Source organism: Bactrocera neohumeralis, chromosome 5, assembly GCF_024586455.1.
Source record: "Bactrocera neohumeralis isolate Rockhampton chromosome 5, APGP_CSIRO_Bneo_wtdbg2-racon-allhic-juicebox.fasta_v2, whole genome shotgun sequence".
Classification (NCBI taxonomy): Eukaryota; Metazoa; Arthropoda; class Insecta; order Diptera; family Tephritidae; genus Bactrocera; species Bactrocera neohumeralis.
Genome location: NC_065922.1, coordinates 73,215,816 through 73,236,585, shown reverse-complemented (window position 1 = coordinate 73,236,585; position 20,770 = coordinate 73,215,816). Strand labels below are relative to the sequence as shown.

At 32.5% G+C, this 20,770-nt stretch overlaps 1 protein-coding gene across 1 annotated transcript in view; it reads left to right on the top strand.

Moving 5' to 3' along the window:
* Window positions 1–20,770, top strand: part of LOC126758588 (uncharacterized protein CG43867) — a 298,748-nt gene that overhangs the window by 263,201 nt on the left and 14,777 nt on the right. Inside the window, exons 6-7 of the mRNA XM_050472920.1 lie at window positions 18,322–19,515; window positions 19,576–19,813. Coding sequence (XP_050328877.1) covers window positions 18,322–19,515; window positions 19,576–19,813 — 1,432 coding nt within the window. The remainder of the gene's footprint in view (window positions 1–18,321; window positions 19,516–19,575; window positions 19,814–20,770) is intronic.

Below are 20,770 nucleotides of genomic sequence, written 5' to 3'. Positions count from 1 at the left end.
AGGTCTATTCTTCACTCATTCAGTATAGCCAGAAAATACCGAAAACACATTAGAAGCGATCAGAGTACCCTTTGCTAAGCATAGTGGACCAGTTAAATGGTTTTACTCGAGAAAAATTTTATAAAATTAAAGTCTGATTAGATCTCTAGATTTGTTCGTGTATCACTGAGACCGTATAGTACAGTCATCTATATAAAATTGGTATTTGGTTGGATATAGAGTTATTGTCAGAGATTATTAAAGACTCACTGAAGTAAATTTTGTTAATTATCTGTGTTCTTGACCAGATTCCACAGAAACAACTTCCACAGTTCCTGTAATATACTATATTTCGTTGCTTCCTTCACAGTCTTCCCAGAAACATAATCACAGAGCTGTCATTTTACTGTTATCTCAACATAATTCTTATATGCCCTTACAATATTTTTAACAGCTTCTATACAATTCCCACTCTTTTCGCTCAACACCCACAACTCCAGCTATTTGCTTTGAGTATTTGTACCGTCAACTTAAACAAGCACCATTTGTCAAATTGCCAACGCAAACACGCCGTTACACCGCCATTAGCAATTTGTATGTATACCGACTCGGCTGCCGGTCTTCGACGCACAAAGTACATATGTATGTACCATACTTCTGTATTTCGATCGTATTTGGGTAAACAGGAATTGAATTGAATTGTCACACACCACAAAAATAGCTGTAACGGTGGCACATGCCCACAAATGCGTCTGTATTAGATGACAGCTAACGGAAATGTTGCAATTTCATTTTATATCGAACGTATAATGGTTAACAGGAAATTACGTTCGTGCAAATGACAGCGAAATGCAAGCATATGAGCATATTTGTATGCGTGCGAATGCTGTGTGTGGAGACGCATCAGCTGTTCGGTGCGGCAAACTGTCAATTGGTTGAAATGACATTGACAGGAAATTTGATTTGTTATTAAGGAATAATGGGAAGTTGGAGGAAGGTATTTCTTTAATGTAATAATTTTTTCGCAGAAGCGAGGAAAAATTGTAAACTTAAATGGGTTTGAAAATTTTAAATTCTGCAATAAATTTTAGATCATGCATGGTATGCATGTGGCGAATTCTGTATATGAAATTTAGTCAAATAACTTAATTTTTTAATAGACAAATTTTAAAAAATTTTGAAAAATTCAACTTTTAAAAATGTAGTATAATACATTTTGCAAAATATTTAAAATCTTTTAAACAATGTTTTTCAAAAATTTTTCAAAAATATTCCAAAATATTTAAATTTTTTTGGTTTTTCATTTTTAAAAAATTGTATAATATTTATTTAAATTAGATATTGGTTTTAAAGATATGTTTTGAAACATTTTAAAAAAATAGATTTTGAAAAAATAGATTTTTGAAAATGTATTTTTTCTAAAAATTCTTAATTTTTTGTTTTTTTTTTATTATTTATGTATGTATGTCGGAGACAGAATTTACATAAACTTACATACATATGTACATATATTAATAGAAAATTTTGAAATTTTGAAAAATTAAAAAACAATATTATTTGAAAATGTTTGTTTGTAAGACGGAGATGAAAATAATATTGGCTATTTAATTTTTTAAAAAATTTTAAAAATTTGATTTTTGGAAACGTATTAATTGTTTTTTTTTTTACATTTTAATGCAGTTATTTCTTAATAATAGTTTATTTCCTAATAAAAAAATTTTAATTTCTAAAAAGGTATTTAAAATTGTTTTTTTCTAAAAAATTATAATGCAAATATTTTTATAAACATATTTTGGAAAATTTTTAAAAATTAATTTTTGGAAGTGTAAAAATTTTTCAAAACTTTTCAAAAAATTTTTAAAGTTCTCTATTAATTTTTTCAAAAATTTTATTTTTAACTTAATTTTTTTTAATATTCATTTTAGTTTACTTTTCTAAATATTATAATGCAAATAATTTTTTTAACAAATTTTGGAAAATTTTGAAAAATTAATTTTTGAAAATGTAAAAATTTCTCAAAATTTTTTTAAAATATTTTTAAAGTTCTCTATTAATTTTTTTCAAAAATTTTATTTTAAACTTAATTTTTTTCAATTTGTTTTTAATATTCAAAATTTATATTTATATAGCAATTTTTTTTAAACAAATTTTGGACAATTTTGAAAATTTTGGTTTTAGAAAATACATGTAAAATTGCTTTTCTAAAACATTTTACTGCAGATATTTTGTTAACATTTTTAGAAAATTTTGAAAAATGTTGAAAAATTTGATTTTTGAAAATGTATTCAAATATTTTTCATAACTTTTCCAAAATATTTTTTAATTTATCTTTTTATTTTTTTCATTTATAATTTTTTTCCCAAATTTTTTTTTATTTTTTCATTAAACTTTATTTTTCCCAAATTGTGTTTAATTCTCAAAATTTTATTAATATAAAAATGCGCTTTCCAAACCCAACCTAGTGTGCTTTGCAGTACGCGATTACCTATACCTGGTATAATATTCCTTTTTGCTTTTTCCCCACACCGCTTATCTTCGAATCCCCAGCTAAATAGCGATTTCGAATAGCAATAAAATTTAAAGCTGGCAGCGTGATGCCATTTTATTGAAGCTTACGCAGAGTTATGAGCGGATTATCCGCAAAGCGTTGGAATAACATTTGCAACAAAAAATTGTACATTTAAGGGAGCTCTCGTGCACTTGTGGAAAATGTGAAAGCAGAAAATCGGACAATTAAAATAAATATACTTTTTTATATTTGAGCAAAATTATGACCTCCCTTTGCTATAATTTAGATGTAAACTTTCATGTTATGGATTTCCACTTTGGCTATGGATGAGTCAGAGGCATCTATCCATCTCCTATTCTTGCACAGTGACACCCAAAGTTATATTACATAAATTTATAAATTAAATTAAATTATTTATTTATTTTAAAAATTTTTATTTTTTTTTTATTTTAATTTTTTTTTATTTTACTAATTTAAAATTTATTTTTCAAAATTTTTTTTTATTTTTATTTTTAAAATTATATGGAAGCACTGCCAAAAGTTGTTTTGCCAAAGCGCCATCACTCATTTTTCCTACCATTTCCCACTCAGCCACTTCAAGTGAGGAGCATAAAAATTATAAATAAAATTTATGAAAAAGAAACACACACACACACTCTCAACTACAAGTAGATCATAGCAATAAGTGCATTTGAAGTATTTCAAGTGCCGCTGGAAAGTAGAGAAAATAAAATGCCAGTTCGTTGCTGAGGGGAGTAGAAGAAATGAGGGGAGGGGGCGTAGAGCACAGTCGGCGGTGGCTGCGTTGACATGATGAAGCGCGTGTGGACGCGTGCCATTAATAACACAAAGTACATATACCATATACATATATAAAGTATATATACTATATATGCACAGCAGCACTTACATATATGTGTGTGTGTAAATGCAAGCAAATATGTTTGTGTGTGTGTATATGTATTTTCTGTGCAAGTATGGGTATTAAGTGAATTTGTTGGCTATAAATATCCAACGCACAGCGCTGCTCGACGCTAGAAAGAGCGCTAAAAAGCAACAAATATGCACTAATTTTGCCACACTCACACATACATCACCATCCATATGTGTATATGTATATGAAGATATTTTCATATATTTTCTGCTGTTTTTGGAAAATCAAGCAACTGCCTGTAAGTGGTGGCAGCTTATTTATTTTCAGTATTGTGGATAATGACAAGAAAAATAAGTGGAAAATACAAAAAAGAATAAAGAATACTAAAAAAACTTAAAAAAAAATATAAAAATGAAAAGGGGCGTTCGCCAAAGCAACGGAAGACATTTGAAAGCCCTCGCAGTGCTCTCTAACACACTACAATTTCAGCGGAAAATCATACACTGCCGGTAATATTAAGCTTTCAGCGTTGCTTTAATTTTTTTTTTTAATTTTTGTGTGTTCATTTCATTTCTTGATTTGTTCTCTTTAGAATTTTTATCTTTGTATTATTATTTTTGTGTTTTTTTTTCATTGTTCTCTTTTACGACGAAAAATTTAATGTAAATTGTCTGCGCGGCTGTCATTCGAGTTGGAGTTTAGAATTGTAATTGCAGTGAAATGACAGTTTTGCTTTTTTTTGCTGTGTGTGTGTGTATGCTAGTTGCAGCTCATCCTTTATGTATGTATGTATATACACATATGTATTTACCGCTTCTATTCTTGGAATGCCAGACGCTTAGGGAGCAAATTCGCCAAATTTTAAAGAATACTTTTAATTAGTGTTTTCGAATAATATATATACATACATATATGTACATATGTATGTATGTACATATGTGTATGTATAATAAATAATTAAATGAAACATTTAAAATAAAAAATTCCGATGTTTCAATAAAATAAATTTTAAATAAAAGAATAAAACAATAGTTTTAGATTTTTAATTAAATAAATTTTTTAAAAAATGTTAAATGTGTTAAAGTTCGAAAGTTATGCATTTGTTTTTAAACAAAATATTACAAAATATTTATAAAAAAGTTATATTTAAATATGATAAAAATAAAAAAATAATAAATATTTTTTAATTAAAAAAAATAAGTAAAAATATAATTTTAAAATAAAAAAAATTTATTAAAAAAAATTATTTTTAAATAAGAAAAATACCAGAAAATAATAATTATTAAAAAAGAAGTTAAAAAGTTTATTTTAGTTTGAATTAATCAATTTAATTTTATAAAATAGCAAACCAATTAAAAAAAAATATTTAAAAAGAACTTAAAAAGTTTATTTTAATTTAAAAAGTTTAATTTTATAAAATAGCAAAAAAAAATAATTTTCATGAATTAAAAAAATTAAATTTTAATTAATTAAAAACAAATTATTTAAAAAATAATTATTTTTTAATAAAATTTTTGTTTAATTAATTAAAATTGAATTTTTTTTAGTTAATGAAAATTATTGTTTTTAAGTTATAATTTTAAGTAATTAAAATTTGTTTTTGCTATTTTATATAATTAAATTTGTTTAATTAAAATAAACTTTTTAAGTTATTTTTAAATAATTTATTAAATATGTTTGCTATTTTATAAAATTAAATTAATTAATTTAAATTAAAATGAATTTTTTAACTTCGTTTTGAATAGTTGTAATTTTCTAGTATTTTTCTTAATTAAAAATAAATTATTTTAATAATTTTTTTTATTTAAAATTTTTTAATAATTTTTTTTTTTAATTTAAAAATATGTTTTTAATTTTTTTTAGTTAAAAATATATTTTTTTTTATTTTTATCATTTTTTAAATTAAAATAAACTTTTTAGCTTCTTTTTTGATAATTATTTTTTTCTTTAAATTTTGGAAATCCTGCTCAATTTTCCATCTCAAATAAATTTGCTTTAAAAACAAAAAAAAAAAATTTTTTGTTAATATTTTTATTTAAATTTTATAATCAATTTAATGTTTTTTCTATTTTCAACATTTTTAATTTAATGATATATTGTAATACCGCTGACAGGTTCATTTCTTATAGATAAACGGAATATACAAGTAGTTAGACCCTGCTTTGAATAGTTAGACCCTCTCCCTAACTCTGTCTGGACTCTTATAGAATCTAAAAACTTAAGAAAAGTATAAAAAATGATTTTTAGTTAGCATAAAGAGTTCTGTGGCTTACCATTCCTTGAATATAACTGAAACTGTCTCATTTCTTTTGTATTAATATTAGCAGTAAACAAAAAGCAGCGCAAAATCGCATGCATACACAACCCACTCGCAATATTTTATGAACAAAATAACGGTTCAATGAACTGTTAAGACGAGAAGCATACATACATACATACTATGTATGTGACGCCATTTGGGAGTGAGTGAGTGTGACACTCGAAGAAGAAAGAAATCGAGAAGTTGTCAGTAATGGCTTGAGATTACTCAACATGCATACGCGTGGACATACATATGTATGTGTATATATGGGTGTGTTGAGTGTTGAGTGGGGCGAAATCCTTTAGCGTTTTTAAAAAAAGGTACATATGGATAATATGTACATATATATAAAACATAAATAATTTTGTATGACTTTGTATTTGCTTTTTACATATACTACATATATATCTATATGTATATGAGCGCAAATATTTAATGGACAATATATAAATACGTGTATAATGTATATATCGTTGCTTAAAATGCAAAATAACGTAACATCACTTTTCATAAGTTTAAAGGCGCAGGTAAAACGTTATAATAGAAACCACTCACATTGAAACAAAGTTCAAGGTTTGGTTATAAACCGGTTATATATTGGTTATCATACACTCATTTTAAAACAAAATTTAAAGTTGGATTATAAAACGGTTATAAATTGGTTATCAAACACTCATATTGAAACAAAACTTGAGGTTTGGTTATAAAATGGTTATATATTGGTTATTATATCTGACAGCGTTTTTCGATTCGTTTTGTTAAGATATGCTGTTTTGCATTTTAGGTGACGATATATATATATTTACAGTTAGTATGTGTAACGTATCCTTCTTTAAGACTTTATGGCTTCTTGAGTAGGGAATTTTGTGTGCTTAAATTCTTTCTCCAGCATATATACATATGTATATTTATTTGTATGTATGTATATGTGGTCTGATTTGAAGAGTTTGTGTGTACAAATATTTAGTGCGAGTAAACGCCGTTTCTAATTCTCATTTTGGCAATATTTATTGCACTGTCTAGTCAGCGCATATTCACTTAATGGCTTTTTTAATACAAATTCATAGCATAGTTTATGGCGTTATGCCTTTTTTCAACATTAAGTGGCAATTAATCGTGTAGAATTTATTCACAAACAGCAATTTTTGTGTATGTTTCAATATATATATATATATATATGTATATACCCAAAAATATATATTTAATGGCCAGAAAGACCGATTTAATCGGTTTCTAACTGCTTCTGCACACTTTTTTCGGCTACTATGCAGGTCCAGTGGCGCGTAACATTGGGAAAAAGCAAGCGCAAAATAGTTTTCAGTCAAATTACTTTTTTTTTAAATATACTAATATTATTATATATATACAGACTTATTGTCTAATTCCTATCAGCTTCCATAAGACGGGTTTTCCGAAGTAAAATTTTTTCGAAAACACAAGCTTTTTAGATAACTCTGTTCATGTATTTTCATATTCCCTGCAGCTCATTTAATATTTGGTGCTTACTTTTTCGAAAGAAACATATTGAAACCCAGCAAAAATCACTTCCAGAATGATCAAGACAAAATTGCGTTGACTTCGTGATAAACGAAACGAGTTTTCAAACTTTCATTGTACTTGTAAACAAAGCCTTCCAGTTTCTTCGGTATTGACGTTACGCAATAAAGTTTTTAGCTGGCAAAACCACTCCAAAACAGGTAACGGTACCGAATTCTCATACAAATATCATACTAGGTCTCAGTTTAACATTTTAATTGAGGTTATAGCCGCCTTTCCGCTTTCGAAAGAAAATACAAAATAATAATATATACCAATTTGAGTATATCTCCAAAATTCAGAATCGCAAGTTACTGAATTTTAATCCTTCTTGACCGTGTTAACGTAGAACAGCGACATTAATTATAAATATTCCTTCTAATCATTCTTTTGTCAGATAGCCAGGAGACCGGTTATAAGACTGGATGTCTAACGACGCACCTTTGCCTTTAGAATGCCCATTGTGAAGACCGGATATAACTATAATAAAATATTAAGGAACTGTTCTCTATAAATACTGAAAAAAGAACACCTTTCTAGTGGCTTAAGTAAAATCATGTAAGTGATTCCCTTAAAATTTTCTGCTCTCCGAAGTTCTGAAATGCTGTCTGAAGCTCATTTAGCACTTATTGGGAAACTCAATTTTCTTTTCCCTCGAGGATTTCACCAATACAGTCAGCGTCTGATCTAAATTTTCATATTTGAGTATTGAAATTGCTCTGTAAGGGTTTTGATGAGCTCGCTGAAGCTCACTTAGCACTTATTGGGAAACTCAGTTTACTTTTCTCTCAAGAATTTTACTAATATGGTCAGCGTCTGATCTAAATTTCTATATTTGAGTACTGAAATTGTTTTGTAAGGGTCCTTATGATCCAGTATATAGGAGTTTATTGGCACCACAACGGACCGGCGTTCTAAGCTGTCCAAGTGAGATCCTTCATAAGATCGGTCTTTCAACGCAACCTAACCTAACTGGAATTGCTTTAAACTCCTTATTGGCGAGAGCCTTTTTTTGTGAGACAGTGATGAAACAAATAGTGATAAGATTCTTCAAATATACTCCATAACTTCACATAGTGACTTAAATCCCGGAACTCGGAATTCGGAAAATATTTCAATATTTGTTGGAAATATGTTATTTTGCGTCTCATTTTCTTAAGCCGACGATTTTAGTTAAACATAACCTCAAATTTTAAAGTGAAAATGTTTGTTATTTTAGGATTAGTTTTCTTTTCAATCTATTATATTTGTTAAGTGGTACTCAGACTGCCTTTATGGTGTGTTATTTCCAAATTCGAATCATATCATGACAGATTGTAACCTCATTGTCCTCTTATGAGAGGCAAGAAAAAGCTGCTCAGTATCTTCAATCGTTAGTTTAGATCTGAAAGGAATTGCTTCTTTCACCAAAATATAGTTATTTACATAGTTTATATATACAGAAATATATAAAAAAATATGTGTATGTATGTATGTATATAAATTCCAATATATTTGTATAAGAAGGCATGCTCCTTCAGTAGCGTAATAATCACAAATCTCATATATTATTTAGTAGCACACGAGTCCTTTATTCATCCATCTTGTTGAGTACAAGTGTCACTACAAAAACAAACATTCAAGACATATATACATACATACATGCATATATACATACAAATATACGATGAATTGCACCATTTTGTGAGGTGTTGGGTCGCTAAAATAAATTGTTGCTCAGTCGTATGTGGCAAAAAAATACAATACATGAATATAGTACAATCTCATATATCACCTTGAGCAAGTGCTTTGTCTTAAAACAAATACCAAATTCATGGCAATTTGTTGTACTGAAGCTTTTTCCAAGATTTTCATCTTTTTTATTACTTCGCACGCGAGCAACTGATTTACACCACAAACCAACTGCTAGTCTCTAGGGTGGCATTCGTATTAATAATTGAAGGCATTATGTAATGCAAATGCTTGTGGAGTGGGATGGCGGGGTGAAACATGATCATTTGTGGGGGATTGAACGACTGACTTCTCGGTATGAGTTTTTGCTTTGTCACGGCACTTAAGTTTAATTTTGCGTGAAAGTTAACAAATTTTCCGAATTTTCTGCTAAAAATTTTCTAAAAAACAGTTAGATTTTTTTTTAATTTTTTAATTTTCTAGACTTTATTTTAAACAAAAGAATTTCAAATTTTCAATACACAAAAAAATGAACAACTTTTTTTTTTTTTTTTATATGCTAGTCTTTATTTAACCCTAAGAAATACATACAAGTATATCTCCAGATTCTCAATACTCGAGCAAAAAAACGAGAATTTTTCATGTTTCTATTTTACAAAAGAAATTGATTTTTCAGAGTTTCAACAATATTTTTTATTTTTTTTATTTTTAATTTTCGAAATTTATTTCTACAGCTTGAACTATTTTTATTAAATTTGATATGTTTTATTTTGTTGGGCAAAAAATAGTAAGACTTTTTATTTTAAGTTTGGCGCGAAAACCCATTCGTCGAAATTTTTTTTTTTTCTATATTGGTATGTCTGTCAGTGACAGCTATGTCACATCAAAATAATCATTAGTGTTTAGTATACGCTTTTTTCGAAGTACATAAAGTAATTAAGAATTGTATAAAAAATTATGAACAAAGTCTTACTATTTTGTGCCCACAATTTGAATATATTTCCTAAGTCTCTACTATTCTTAGTTTTGTTTTACAAAACCAGTTTGAATTTCAGAGTCCAAACAATAAATTTTAAATTTTTTCTTAATTATCGAACTTTATACCAGAACACTTTATAAATTGTTTATTCTTCTGAGTTTTTAACTTGACGATCTTAAAGGTATGCTATGATTTCGTTCAAAAACAATTATTTAGCTACCTAAATGCATGCTTAAATCTTTCAAATGTTGAAACCCTGTTTCTTAATATAATTTTTTGACCGGATTGCATGGAAAAAAATTTTAAATAACAGTTTAAGCGTTACTTAATTCATTAAGCACAAAAATCTGTTTTTAAATATCTTGTGTTCCCGAAAAAGGGCTGAGAAATATTGAAAAACTTTCAACAATGAATTTTTTCGAAAATTTCCAAAAATAGTTCCTTCAAATATTTCTGCTTTACCACCAGTATAAATTTGTCCACAACAACCGACTTTTTATTAAAGAAGTAAAGTATCTTCTTCCTTACTTCTTTTTTACTGTCCCCAAAAAGTATGCTTAGAAATGTTGTGTAGCTTTCAACTATAAATTTCTTAAAAACAAAAATACTTTCTTCAATATTTGGCACTTTATGAGACACCAGCGTAAATCTGTCTACAACTGCCTATTTATTATTAAAGTAACAAGCATAAAATGCCCTCAAACGCCTGACGCCAGTGTATAAATATAAAAATATTTTTATTTCTGCCCTTGTGACTTTTTATCCACATACTCATACATTTTTACGATTTCCAAATCTCTTAGCTCGGCAATAAACCAGCAAACTATCGAAGTTCGCCACCTGCTGTGTCTAAAAATAGGCTATCAATTTTGAGCGCCGACAAAAGAAATCTCAAAATGGCTTTTCACCGTCGCGCTGCTGTCGGTTATGGTGTGCGCTTATCGAAATGTGCAAAGTTAGTGCCAGCTTAATTTTTGCATGCACTCGATAATTTTTTCTACAATTTTTACGCTTTGCGCGAACTGCTTGCACACCCTAAAAGTATAGCAGAACTTTACTAAAGAAAGCCAGCTAGCCGCCTTGGTGCCAAAGTGGCTTTTAAGTAAAGCCGCCAAGTGCGCTATACAACCTCCTTCCTCTCTTGCTCTCTCTCTCCAATTCGCAGCAAGCAAACAGCGTACTCAAGTTGGTCCTTGCCATTGAAAGTGTTTCGTTGCATACTTTTGTGCATATAATTATAGAATGGGTATAGATGTAGGCGCATATAGCCGGTGGTGGCGCCTAAAATGTCACTAAGCACAAAGCGGCAGCGCCGAGTATGCATTTGTTTGCAAATATATAAATAGACTTCCTGTCAAAGCGTATGGGTGTGAAGCGAGCTTGTCGCCAAGTTTTGTCGTCGGGTGAAATCTCACGCGACTGTCACGCTGGCGCCGCTAATGCATATGGGCATGTCTGTGTAATCACATGCATGTTTTTGCCCATTCAGCGCGTACATGAATTTTATTGCATACTTTTTGGCGCTGCAGCGCTTGCTATTTTATTATGTGCATGCTTATTGGCAAAGTTGAAGTTTTGCACAATTGTATTGCTCGTAAAATGGTAAAATATTTGCACTGCGACACTTCGCCGGCGTTTCTAGAAAAGCGCATTTCTACTCAGCACCGCCCGCTTGTCGTCGCCTGCGTTTCGCGTTGCATTGCCACAAGCTTACTGACTGCCTTTCTCCCTCTTTTTACGCCATTGCATGCTTTATCGTCTTTGACTTATGCCGATACTGATTTTTATGGCTCCAACTGCCATTGCATACTTTTGTGCGCAAACCAGGCGCCAGTATTTCGAACTTTGCCTTTCAGTTTTTCAGCTGACAGCCTTAAATTCTTTGCCCAACTATTAAAATTCAAATATATTTTCTTTTTTTCGCCTTATACGCATTAAAAATATCAGTTGCTGCCCCTAAATGTATGCAATAATATTTTGTATGAATAAAATGTCGCATGCTCGCGCATAAATAAGTACGCTCGCAACCCCATAAAGGTCTATAAATATTTTCTTTGTGTGTATTTGCATATTTATCGCTGTCTGCGCATATTGGCATATAATTTAATATCCTTTAACGTTAGCCAAATTTGCCGTCGGGCAGCAAAAGAACTTATCTTGCTGTCTGCTTTATCTCCAGCCACGGTTTTAATGTTGTATTCAAAGGATGTTGTTTGATATGCCTTGCGAATTTCCTTCTACAATTCTGGTTTTCTCTCTCTCCCTGTCTCTCTGTCTCCCACTCTCTTTTTTAGCTTACCTTGCCTTTAATTTCTCTGCACAGTCCCCAATGCAATTTATTCGCATATATTTTCGGCACATTTGCCGGTTTGGCAGTTTAATGAGAGTCGATAGCAGCTGTTGAAGCTCTGAATATTCATGAACACTTACGTAATTATCATTTTTAAATATTTATTCCGTAATGGCTTGGAAATGAAGTTCTTATTTAAAATAAGTGTCTCTTCGCAAAATTAAATTGAAGTTCCTTGAAAGTTTTGATTTTACAAAATATGTCTTTCGGGTCTTACAAAACTTTTCGATCATTAAACCATAGTTTCTGTAAAATTTTTTCTCTCTCACTCTCTACTTCACTCACTCTGTGACTGAGCCATATTCAACGAAAAAGAAGCAGCTTCCTAAATCTCTATATCCTTTAGATAAGATCATTATAAATTCTTCACATATTTCACATCTTCAACCTCACACTGTCTCTCTTAATCTTTGAGATATGCTGCTCATCATAAATTCTTTATTCAAGGCTATAAAATTTTTGAGCTCAATTACAAGATTATGTTAAGTCTTTAGCCCAGTTAAGGATTTATGAGTTTCACACACAATTTTTCGATTTCCGCGTAGAAATCTAAGAGTTGATCAGCCAATGCGTACCCCATCTATGGTAACAACTGATATGCTGAAGGTACCAAGGCTTAAGAATTCGACAGGTGTGGCAAACTAAGCTAAGTACTTTGAGAGTATCCTAAAACGATTTTGCTTGGAATGCAGGAGCATTTTCTCAACAAAAATTACTTTGCCGTATCTTCTGGCTCATTCTGCTCGTTTTACGCTCAATGCATGGTTCAAATTGATGATTTGCTGTCTGTAGCGATTAGTAGGTTTTAGAAGCTCGTAATATACCACATACTTCTGATCCCACCAAATACAGAGCATTTCCTTCTTACCGATTCGATCTGTTTTTGTAGTCGATATTGATGGTTGCGCCGAATTAACCCATGATTATCTCCTTTTTGGATACTTAAAATAAATCCATGTTTCATCGCCAGTGATAATTCGTTGCAAAACTGATTTTCTTTCGTGTCTTTAATGGTTTTTGAATATGTTTGACAGATGTCATTTCAACCAAACTGAACAAAAATAAGGCTCGTTCACAACGGATGTTCTCTACCAACATATTTTTATCTCAACGCTCACTTCATACCGATACACCTGGTTAAGTAGGAGGCTTTAAGTGGCCATACCTTTATTGTATCTCTCCCTCTCTAGTTATTCTGCCTTTATCTCTCTAATTTCATTTTTATAACATACTATACATATGTATGTAGAATATGTGTCCAAAAAAGAAAAACTTGTGTGCTTTTTCTTCGGTCCTTAGGCCTCCAATTTGTAATTTTTCTTCGAAATTTCTCTTTTTTGTTCTAAATTTTTTACGAGCACCACTCCAAACATTTATTTGCCTGGGAATTACTAGCGCAACTGACAGCTGCATTTTATATCCGCCAGAAATAGAAGAAAGTTTGCTTGTGTCAAACGAAAATTGCATTTCTGTGCTTTCTTAAAATAAAAACAAAAAAAGGAGCAAGAAATTTGGAACAACAGTGAGTGCTTTACTCATATAAATTACTAAAAAAAATGAGAAAAGCATGTGCATACTATATGTGACCTGGTCTACGAAAAGGGGGCTAACGTGCGAAAACTAGTTTTCTGGGAAAAGCTGTTAAAAATAATCGTCAGTTTCTCGTTATCTCATTAATTGTTCTCCTTTTTTGACACCTAAGCCCCCTTTTCGTAGACCAGGTCACATATATTATATTCGCACTCACCAAAGTACCGTTGTGTTTATTACAACAAAAAAATGAGACGTTAAGAAAGAGTTAGACTGCAAATATTATTTCCTTTATACTATTTTGCTGCATTTTATTGATTTTCAATTTTTTTTTGCAACAAAAAGTGCTTCCTTCCGTTACCTTGCAAATTTGGCTGTTACCTGCGGAAATGTATATTGTTGTAAAGCATGTCAAGGCATTTCCACTTTTGGCAAAAGCAGTAAGGTGCGAATTTATTGCTAATAGCTGTGAATTGGCAAGGGTTGCCAAGGCAGTTATTAAGGGAAAAATAGAAAAAATATTATTTTAAACATCTGTATATATAGAGTATACTATAAACAATATTATTAAAAAATATATACAACTTAAAACTTAAAATCTTTAAAAATATGAAAACATCGCAAAACATAGAATGGCAGTATAAACAATATTATTATAAAATATATACAACTTAAAATCTTTGAAAATAATACACTAATGTTGATAAAATAAATTTATGAAAACATCGCAAAACATAGAATTACAAACAAAAGATTGGATAACTTAAAAACAACCTTTATAGCATAAAATTGAAAAAAATTTAAAAGTATGAGTTGACTTGGCATATGACTCCATACAAACATAGCACCGCATAATTAAAATTAAAATAAAATATTAATTTATTGTATTAAGTCAGTAAAACCAAATTTTCTGCCCAACAAAAATAAGAATATCTTAAAAAATATATAAAAGGTGTATAAAATAACATAGACTCAATTATGAAATTAAACTAACGTAACATCGCATAACATAGAATAATATAGTATGGTATTGCTTAATTAACATGACCACATTGTGCATAAAATATCAAAAAAAAAAATACATTATAAGTTAACATAACACTCCATAAAAAAATAAAACCGCATGAAAAACATAGCAGTGAGCAACTAAAAAAAAACAATTTAAGGTCAATTAAGTGAAATTTTTGGAACTTAAAAGTTAAAAAAATACTATTAAACTGAGAATAAGTTAAATTGATATAACATCGCAAAACATAGAATAGCATATAATTTTTATTAAATTAATTAAGTGCGATTAGATGAAATTTTTGGAACTTAAAAGTTAAAAAACAGTAATAAACTGATAATAAAATTAAATTAATATAACATCGCAAAACATAGAATGTGATAATATAATATAATTGAACGACATAACTTAAAAGTAACTTATAATGCTATAAATGGTAAAATATATAAAAAAATGAACTAGCTTAACATAACATAGCATAAAAAACATAATAATAATTTAAAAAAATAATAATTTAATTAAAAAAATAATTAATTAGTTATTTAAAATCAATCAAATAAATTTGTATGTACTTATTATAAAAAAATAAAAAAACATCGCATAACATAGAATGACATAGCAACGCATGTCATAGTAATAACAACATATTAAATGCAAAAACAAATAATTTCATAATCTAATTTAACATATGTAATACAATATTAAAACATTTAAGAAAACATCGAAAAACATAGAATGGCATTACTAATCAACTTATAATGTTTTACCAATATAATATACGCACATCCGCTTAGAGCTACAAAATGTGTATATTTTCTTAAACATTTAATATTAAAAGTATTTCCAACAGATCTGGCATCTGCATGCACCTGGTAAACTTAATGTTCACTTTAATCAATGTGCTTAACAGCCAATAGCACACTACCAGCTTAAAGCTAACCAACCTGCCTGCTATCTGCTGAGTTGAAATGAACAAAAGCTATTGTCTCCACACGAAATTGCCACTTAAATCCTTAAATCTTTCTTCAGCTCAATAAATAAGCACAACTTCAGTGTCTCGGCGCACTGATTGCTTATATGTGTTCATGTATGTATGTATGTGTGTATATCTGTACTTAATTGCACTTACGCTTTGACAGCTTACCGTTATCTTTGCGCTGCAGCATAATTAATGTGTGCAGGTAATCCTTTACAACAACAACACACACATGCTGCTGTAGATACACCTAGCAGAATCAGCAAAGTACCGTTAATTGCATGCTGAAGCCAGATTTGAGAAAAAATACTAAAGTTTAATGTTACCGTTAACGCCAATGCGCACGTAAACGCCTTACAACTTACTAACTACACTGATTCTAAAACTTTTAAAGTTCTGCTTAACGCCTCAAGTCAGCTGGCCTCTATCACTTCTTCACAGCTTATTCTGCTCTTTACAAGAAACAATGGAAACACTTCGTAAATGCTTTGGAAATTTAATCAACTCGTTTCTCTACCTGCTTCGTTCTCAATTGCGCCAATAATTTTTTTCAAACTTTTCTCATACAACTTAATTGCTTTTGTCTTACGTTTGACGGTGTAGAACGAATAGGGTTGCATTTTAGTGCAATAAATTGCGTGCGGTTGAATAAGTAACAATCAAAGTGGCTACGTTGGATTAGAACCAATATGTATTTAGTCTGGGCTTTGAAATCATATTTCATGACCTTGGTTAAGCTAGGTTTGAGTTCATCTCTCTCACCATCGAGCTTTAAGATGACTGTTTCTTGGAAAGATCTACCTTATTTCATATAGTCCATAACCAGTCTCATTTCAAAAAAACCTTTCTACTCCTTGAATTCATAATTCGCAGCCTTGATCAGGATAGCTTTGTAGTTCCTGAGCCTAAGTGCGTACATCTCTCTCACCACCGAACTTTAGGATAGCTGTTTTTTGGATGAATCAGCACTTGTGAATATGAAATAGTCCCTAACCGACCTCTTTTCCAAAGATCTTTCAGTTGCCTAACATAACTATTAACTTTAAAGACTTTCAAGTTTTAAGTGCTTTCTCCAAGAGCTGCAAGAATTTGCGAGTAGTAATAGATGAATTCATGTATCCTGAATATGATGTTAGAAGAACTTTGTAATGAGTAGTCAGCATTTCTTAAAAAAACACTGGTATTGAAATCTTTATAACATTGTGGACTTCTCGGTTCATCGAGCTCATGCAGCACAAGCCAATAAAACAGGGACTATAGAAATAAAAATAAATAATAAGGTTATGTCATAAATCCTGCCGTCATATCTCGCAGTATTTCGGGAAAATCGTGTCTAAACCTAACCATACAACAAAGATCGAGTCAGAGCAGCTGCTCTAAAACAGAGAGCCGATCACAGAGCTCAATTTTACTGCTGTAGCTATCCCCTCTCTCTCTGAAGACAGTTTAGACCACTCTAACACTTTAATCTGATCCGAAACCTTTTAAAGTATGTTTCGCAGTTCTCGAACTTAACCGCAAATTAAAAAAAAAACTTTTCTAGTTTCAATCGCTTCCTCAACTTTGTGCTAAGCTTTAAGTGCTATTGGGATCTCTCTCACTTCGCTGTATCTTTAAACTGTAAGCAACTTCGTTTAGACTCATGCTTACTGCAGTCGCTTACTCTCACCTAACTGCTTGTTAACATTACGATGGAACACAATAACTTAATTTGTCGCATGCGTGAATCGCGTATCGTGATTTCATACGCCAAACGGAGGCTGTGAAGACTGTAGTGCCGGATAAGCTGCTACCTTCCTTCCTCTCTTACACACACTGTTCGCTATTGATGTAATAAACAGCTGAAAACCAACAACACAAACACTTAAATATCTAAGTTTCACGCCAAGTTTTATAAACTCTTTGTCTACACGCGTGTCGGCGGCTTCGGCGTGCGTCTTAGACACGCTACTATGCTGCGAAGACTATTTTCTCGTCCTTGTTATGCCACAAAATCGCTGTGGTGACGTCTTTTACGTTGCAAGATTACTTAGATATCCGACTACAAGACGACAAGACCTTGCGAGTAATGGTAGCGCCAGCACACCCGCGGCTTGCATGACTCAAGTGTGCGTCACAGTGAGCGCCTGCAACCCCTTTTCGCGTAATTCGAACTGGGCGTTTCTTTAATGCAAACCAAATTGATGCGCCCGGCGTCGGGTAAAGAAATGTTCAAAGTTTTAAATTAAATTAACTTTATCGCCAACTGGTTTTGGGTCGTTAACTATTAATTGGCGTTAGACGATATTCAAATATGTTTGCACTTTTGTGGGCGTGAAAGGGTTGTGTGGGCAGAAAACTTTGCAGACAACCACAGCAGGGTAGAAAGTGTTCGTAAATCTGTGATGAAATTATATTGAAATTCGAATTTAAACTCAAAACTTTGAAATCCGAAGTTTTATGGGGCATGCGAAGGATGAAAATGGTTATCAAAGCCTCCAAAAAATATTAATAAACCTCACGGATACTTCTAGCTTGAGGCGAAAGGCAGATCTCTGACTTTTCTTTTTCTTACAGTACCTTCTCTCCGCACATATTAATCCCCAATTTACGTTTTTCCTCCATTTCAGGTGCGGGCTATGGAACAGCGGCTGAGTGAATGGCCCAAACCACCACAGTCAGCCACCAACTCGCCGATCCATCAAAGCCAACAACAGCAACAACAACAATCAACATTAACCGCACAGCAATCAGCTAGTCTTCCCACCCAAGAGGCTGAGAAAACCATCACCTCATTGGAGATACAAGTTGAGGAGCAACGTCAATTGCGTCTACACGACGCTCGACAAGTCGAAGCAAAAGCGGCCAAAATCAAAGAATGGGTCACCAATAAACTGCGTGAACTCGAGGAGCAAAATCAATTGTTACGCGAACAGAATGTTAAATGTAATCAACAATTGGAGCTATTAAAAAATCATATCGCCAATCAATCGAACCGACACAGCATTGTCGGACCACATCCAGTGCGCAATAGTCTGAGTTTGGATGTGCAAGAATTTGCCGATTCGGCAGAGGGACGAAGACGCAGCGAAAGTTTAGATCCGCAAGAGATCATCAATCGCCCATTAACCGCTTCATATCCGCATCATCAGCATCGACGCAATCTCAGTATGGAACCGCAAGAGCTCGAACGTAATTTAGTTGCGGCTGTAGATGGTTTAACGCTCACACCACTAGCCAGCATCTCGAAAGCGTCCACAACGCGACCGGATAGCTCGGACACCGATACAGCGCACGATTATGCTGAGATCTATACACCGTCGTGTGAGAAGCTGCCAGCCTGGATGAAAAACAATCCAGCGTTGATGGCGAGCGGCGGCAATTCGAGCACCACAACCACTACCAGTGATCTGGGCGTGCCACGTCCCCCCACGCCACCATTACATCGTTTTCCCAGCTGGGAGGCGAAGATTTATCAAGTAGCCAACGATGGGCTGATTGGCGTGAGTGAGGAGAACCTAGTGCAACATCAGCAGGATGTGCATCCAACGCAGACGCAGTCACAACCGCCACCCGACATACAGGAGTCGACAAGTGGCGCGGCGTCCGCAGGCAGCAATAGCGCCTGCAATACGCTAGCGAACGGCGGCGGTCACGGACGTGCTACACCTTCAAACAACGGCACATTGGGCAGCACGCGCGGTGAGAGTGGCACTGGCGGTAATGGCGTACCGGGCACACCACAGCTGCCCACACGTCAGCAGCAGACTGCAAGCGGAGGTTTCTGTGATATATCGGTGCCCGTTTATGCCACCGTCAAAGGGGTGAGTGTTAACGCCCTGCCATTTAGTTAACAAGGTAAAATTAATTCGTTTGTCTTTCAGCGCGCTTCCCAAATACGTTCCATGCCCTTCACGGGCGACTCCAGTGATGACTCGAGCGATGGCGAAGATCACGCCGTTATGCTTACGCACAATTCACACAACTCATCGAGCACCGACAATACTGAAACATCCACGTCGGGTAGCGCATCGAGTCCTTCGAAGAGTCTAAAGACATCGTCGAGTTTGAGCCCGGCTAAGCGCAGCGGTTCAGAGAGCCCAAAGAATACGAAAGCTCGTGGTATGTATGAAAGCATGAAATTCGAAATGGTTTTGGGAAAACAACGTAGTTGATTGTGCTTGCAGACCTACTAGTCGAAACACCTAACCAAAAACAACTAAACACCTATACTCCAATACTAACTAACTAAAAATACCTCTATGTATTACTGTACCTGTATGCACTATTTTCGTTCTTTATGTTTTGTTTTTGGTGAAGTATAACCAGTAAGCTTATAATTCCCGATTCTAAAGTCAATTAGTGGCTCGTAATTTTCCTTATGATAGTACCACCTTTAGTTCTCATTTATCTATTTACTTTTTCGTACCACTTAGTAGCCTAAACCCTTTCAGTACCACTAAAATTCTTGGTTTTACTATTACTTAAAGTCGCTTCACCCTCAAAGCCAAGCTTCCTCACCATCTTCCGCGTTAAGCTGTCAGAGGTTGCTTTTATCGAAACAACCGAATAATTGCAATCAACAGGGACCTTCTTCCTTTTTTAAATGAGATGTTTTTAGCTTCCGATCGCCTCAGCACTTCATCCTTAATACTTTGCAACTCTTTTGTTATATAAAACTCCGCTGAAGCCAAGAACTTTTACGGTAGCTTCAGTGCTCGGACCAGGGCCTTCCTCTCTACGGAACCCAGGAATGATTGTATTAAATTGTTGGCGAAAGAATCTGCAATAAATTGATCCAGGGCACCGAGCAGAACTCCAACCCGGGAGGAATTGCCCCCGATCTCCCCACACCACTCTCGTACACTTCATCGGACCAAACAATTCTACTAATAAATTTGTCAATATTAGGAACAGTCTCAGACAAAAACTGACTAGTTTTTCTATAACAGTCTTCAGAAAGAGCCTCGAAGTTTTCAGCCAAGGATAAGGTTCTTTTAAGAGGACTAATTTTACGAATTTAGCGCATCGCTAGGGTGATATTATAGAGATAATCTAATTTTAATATCCACCATTGTT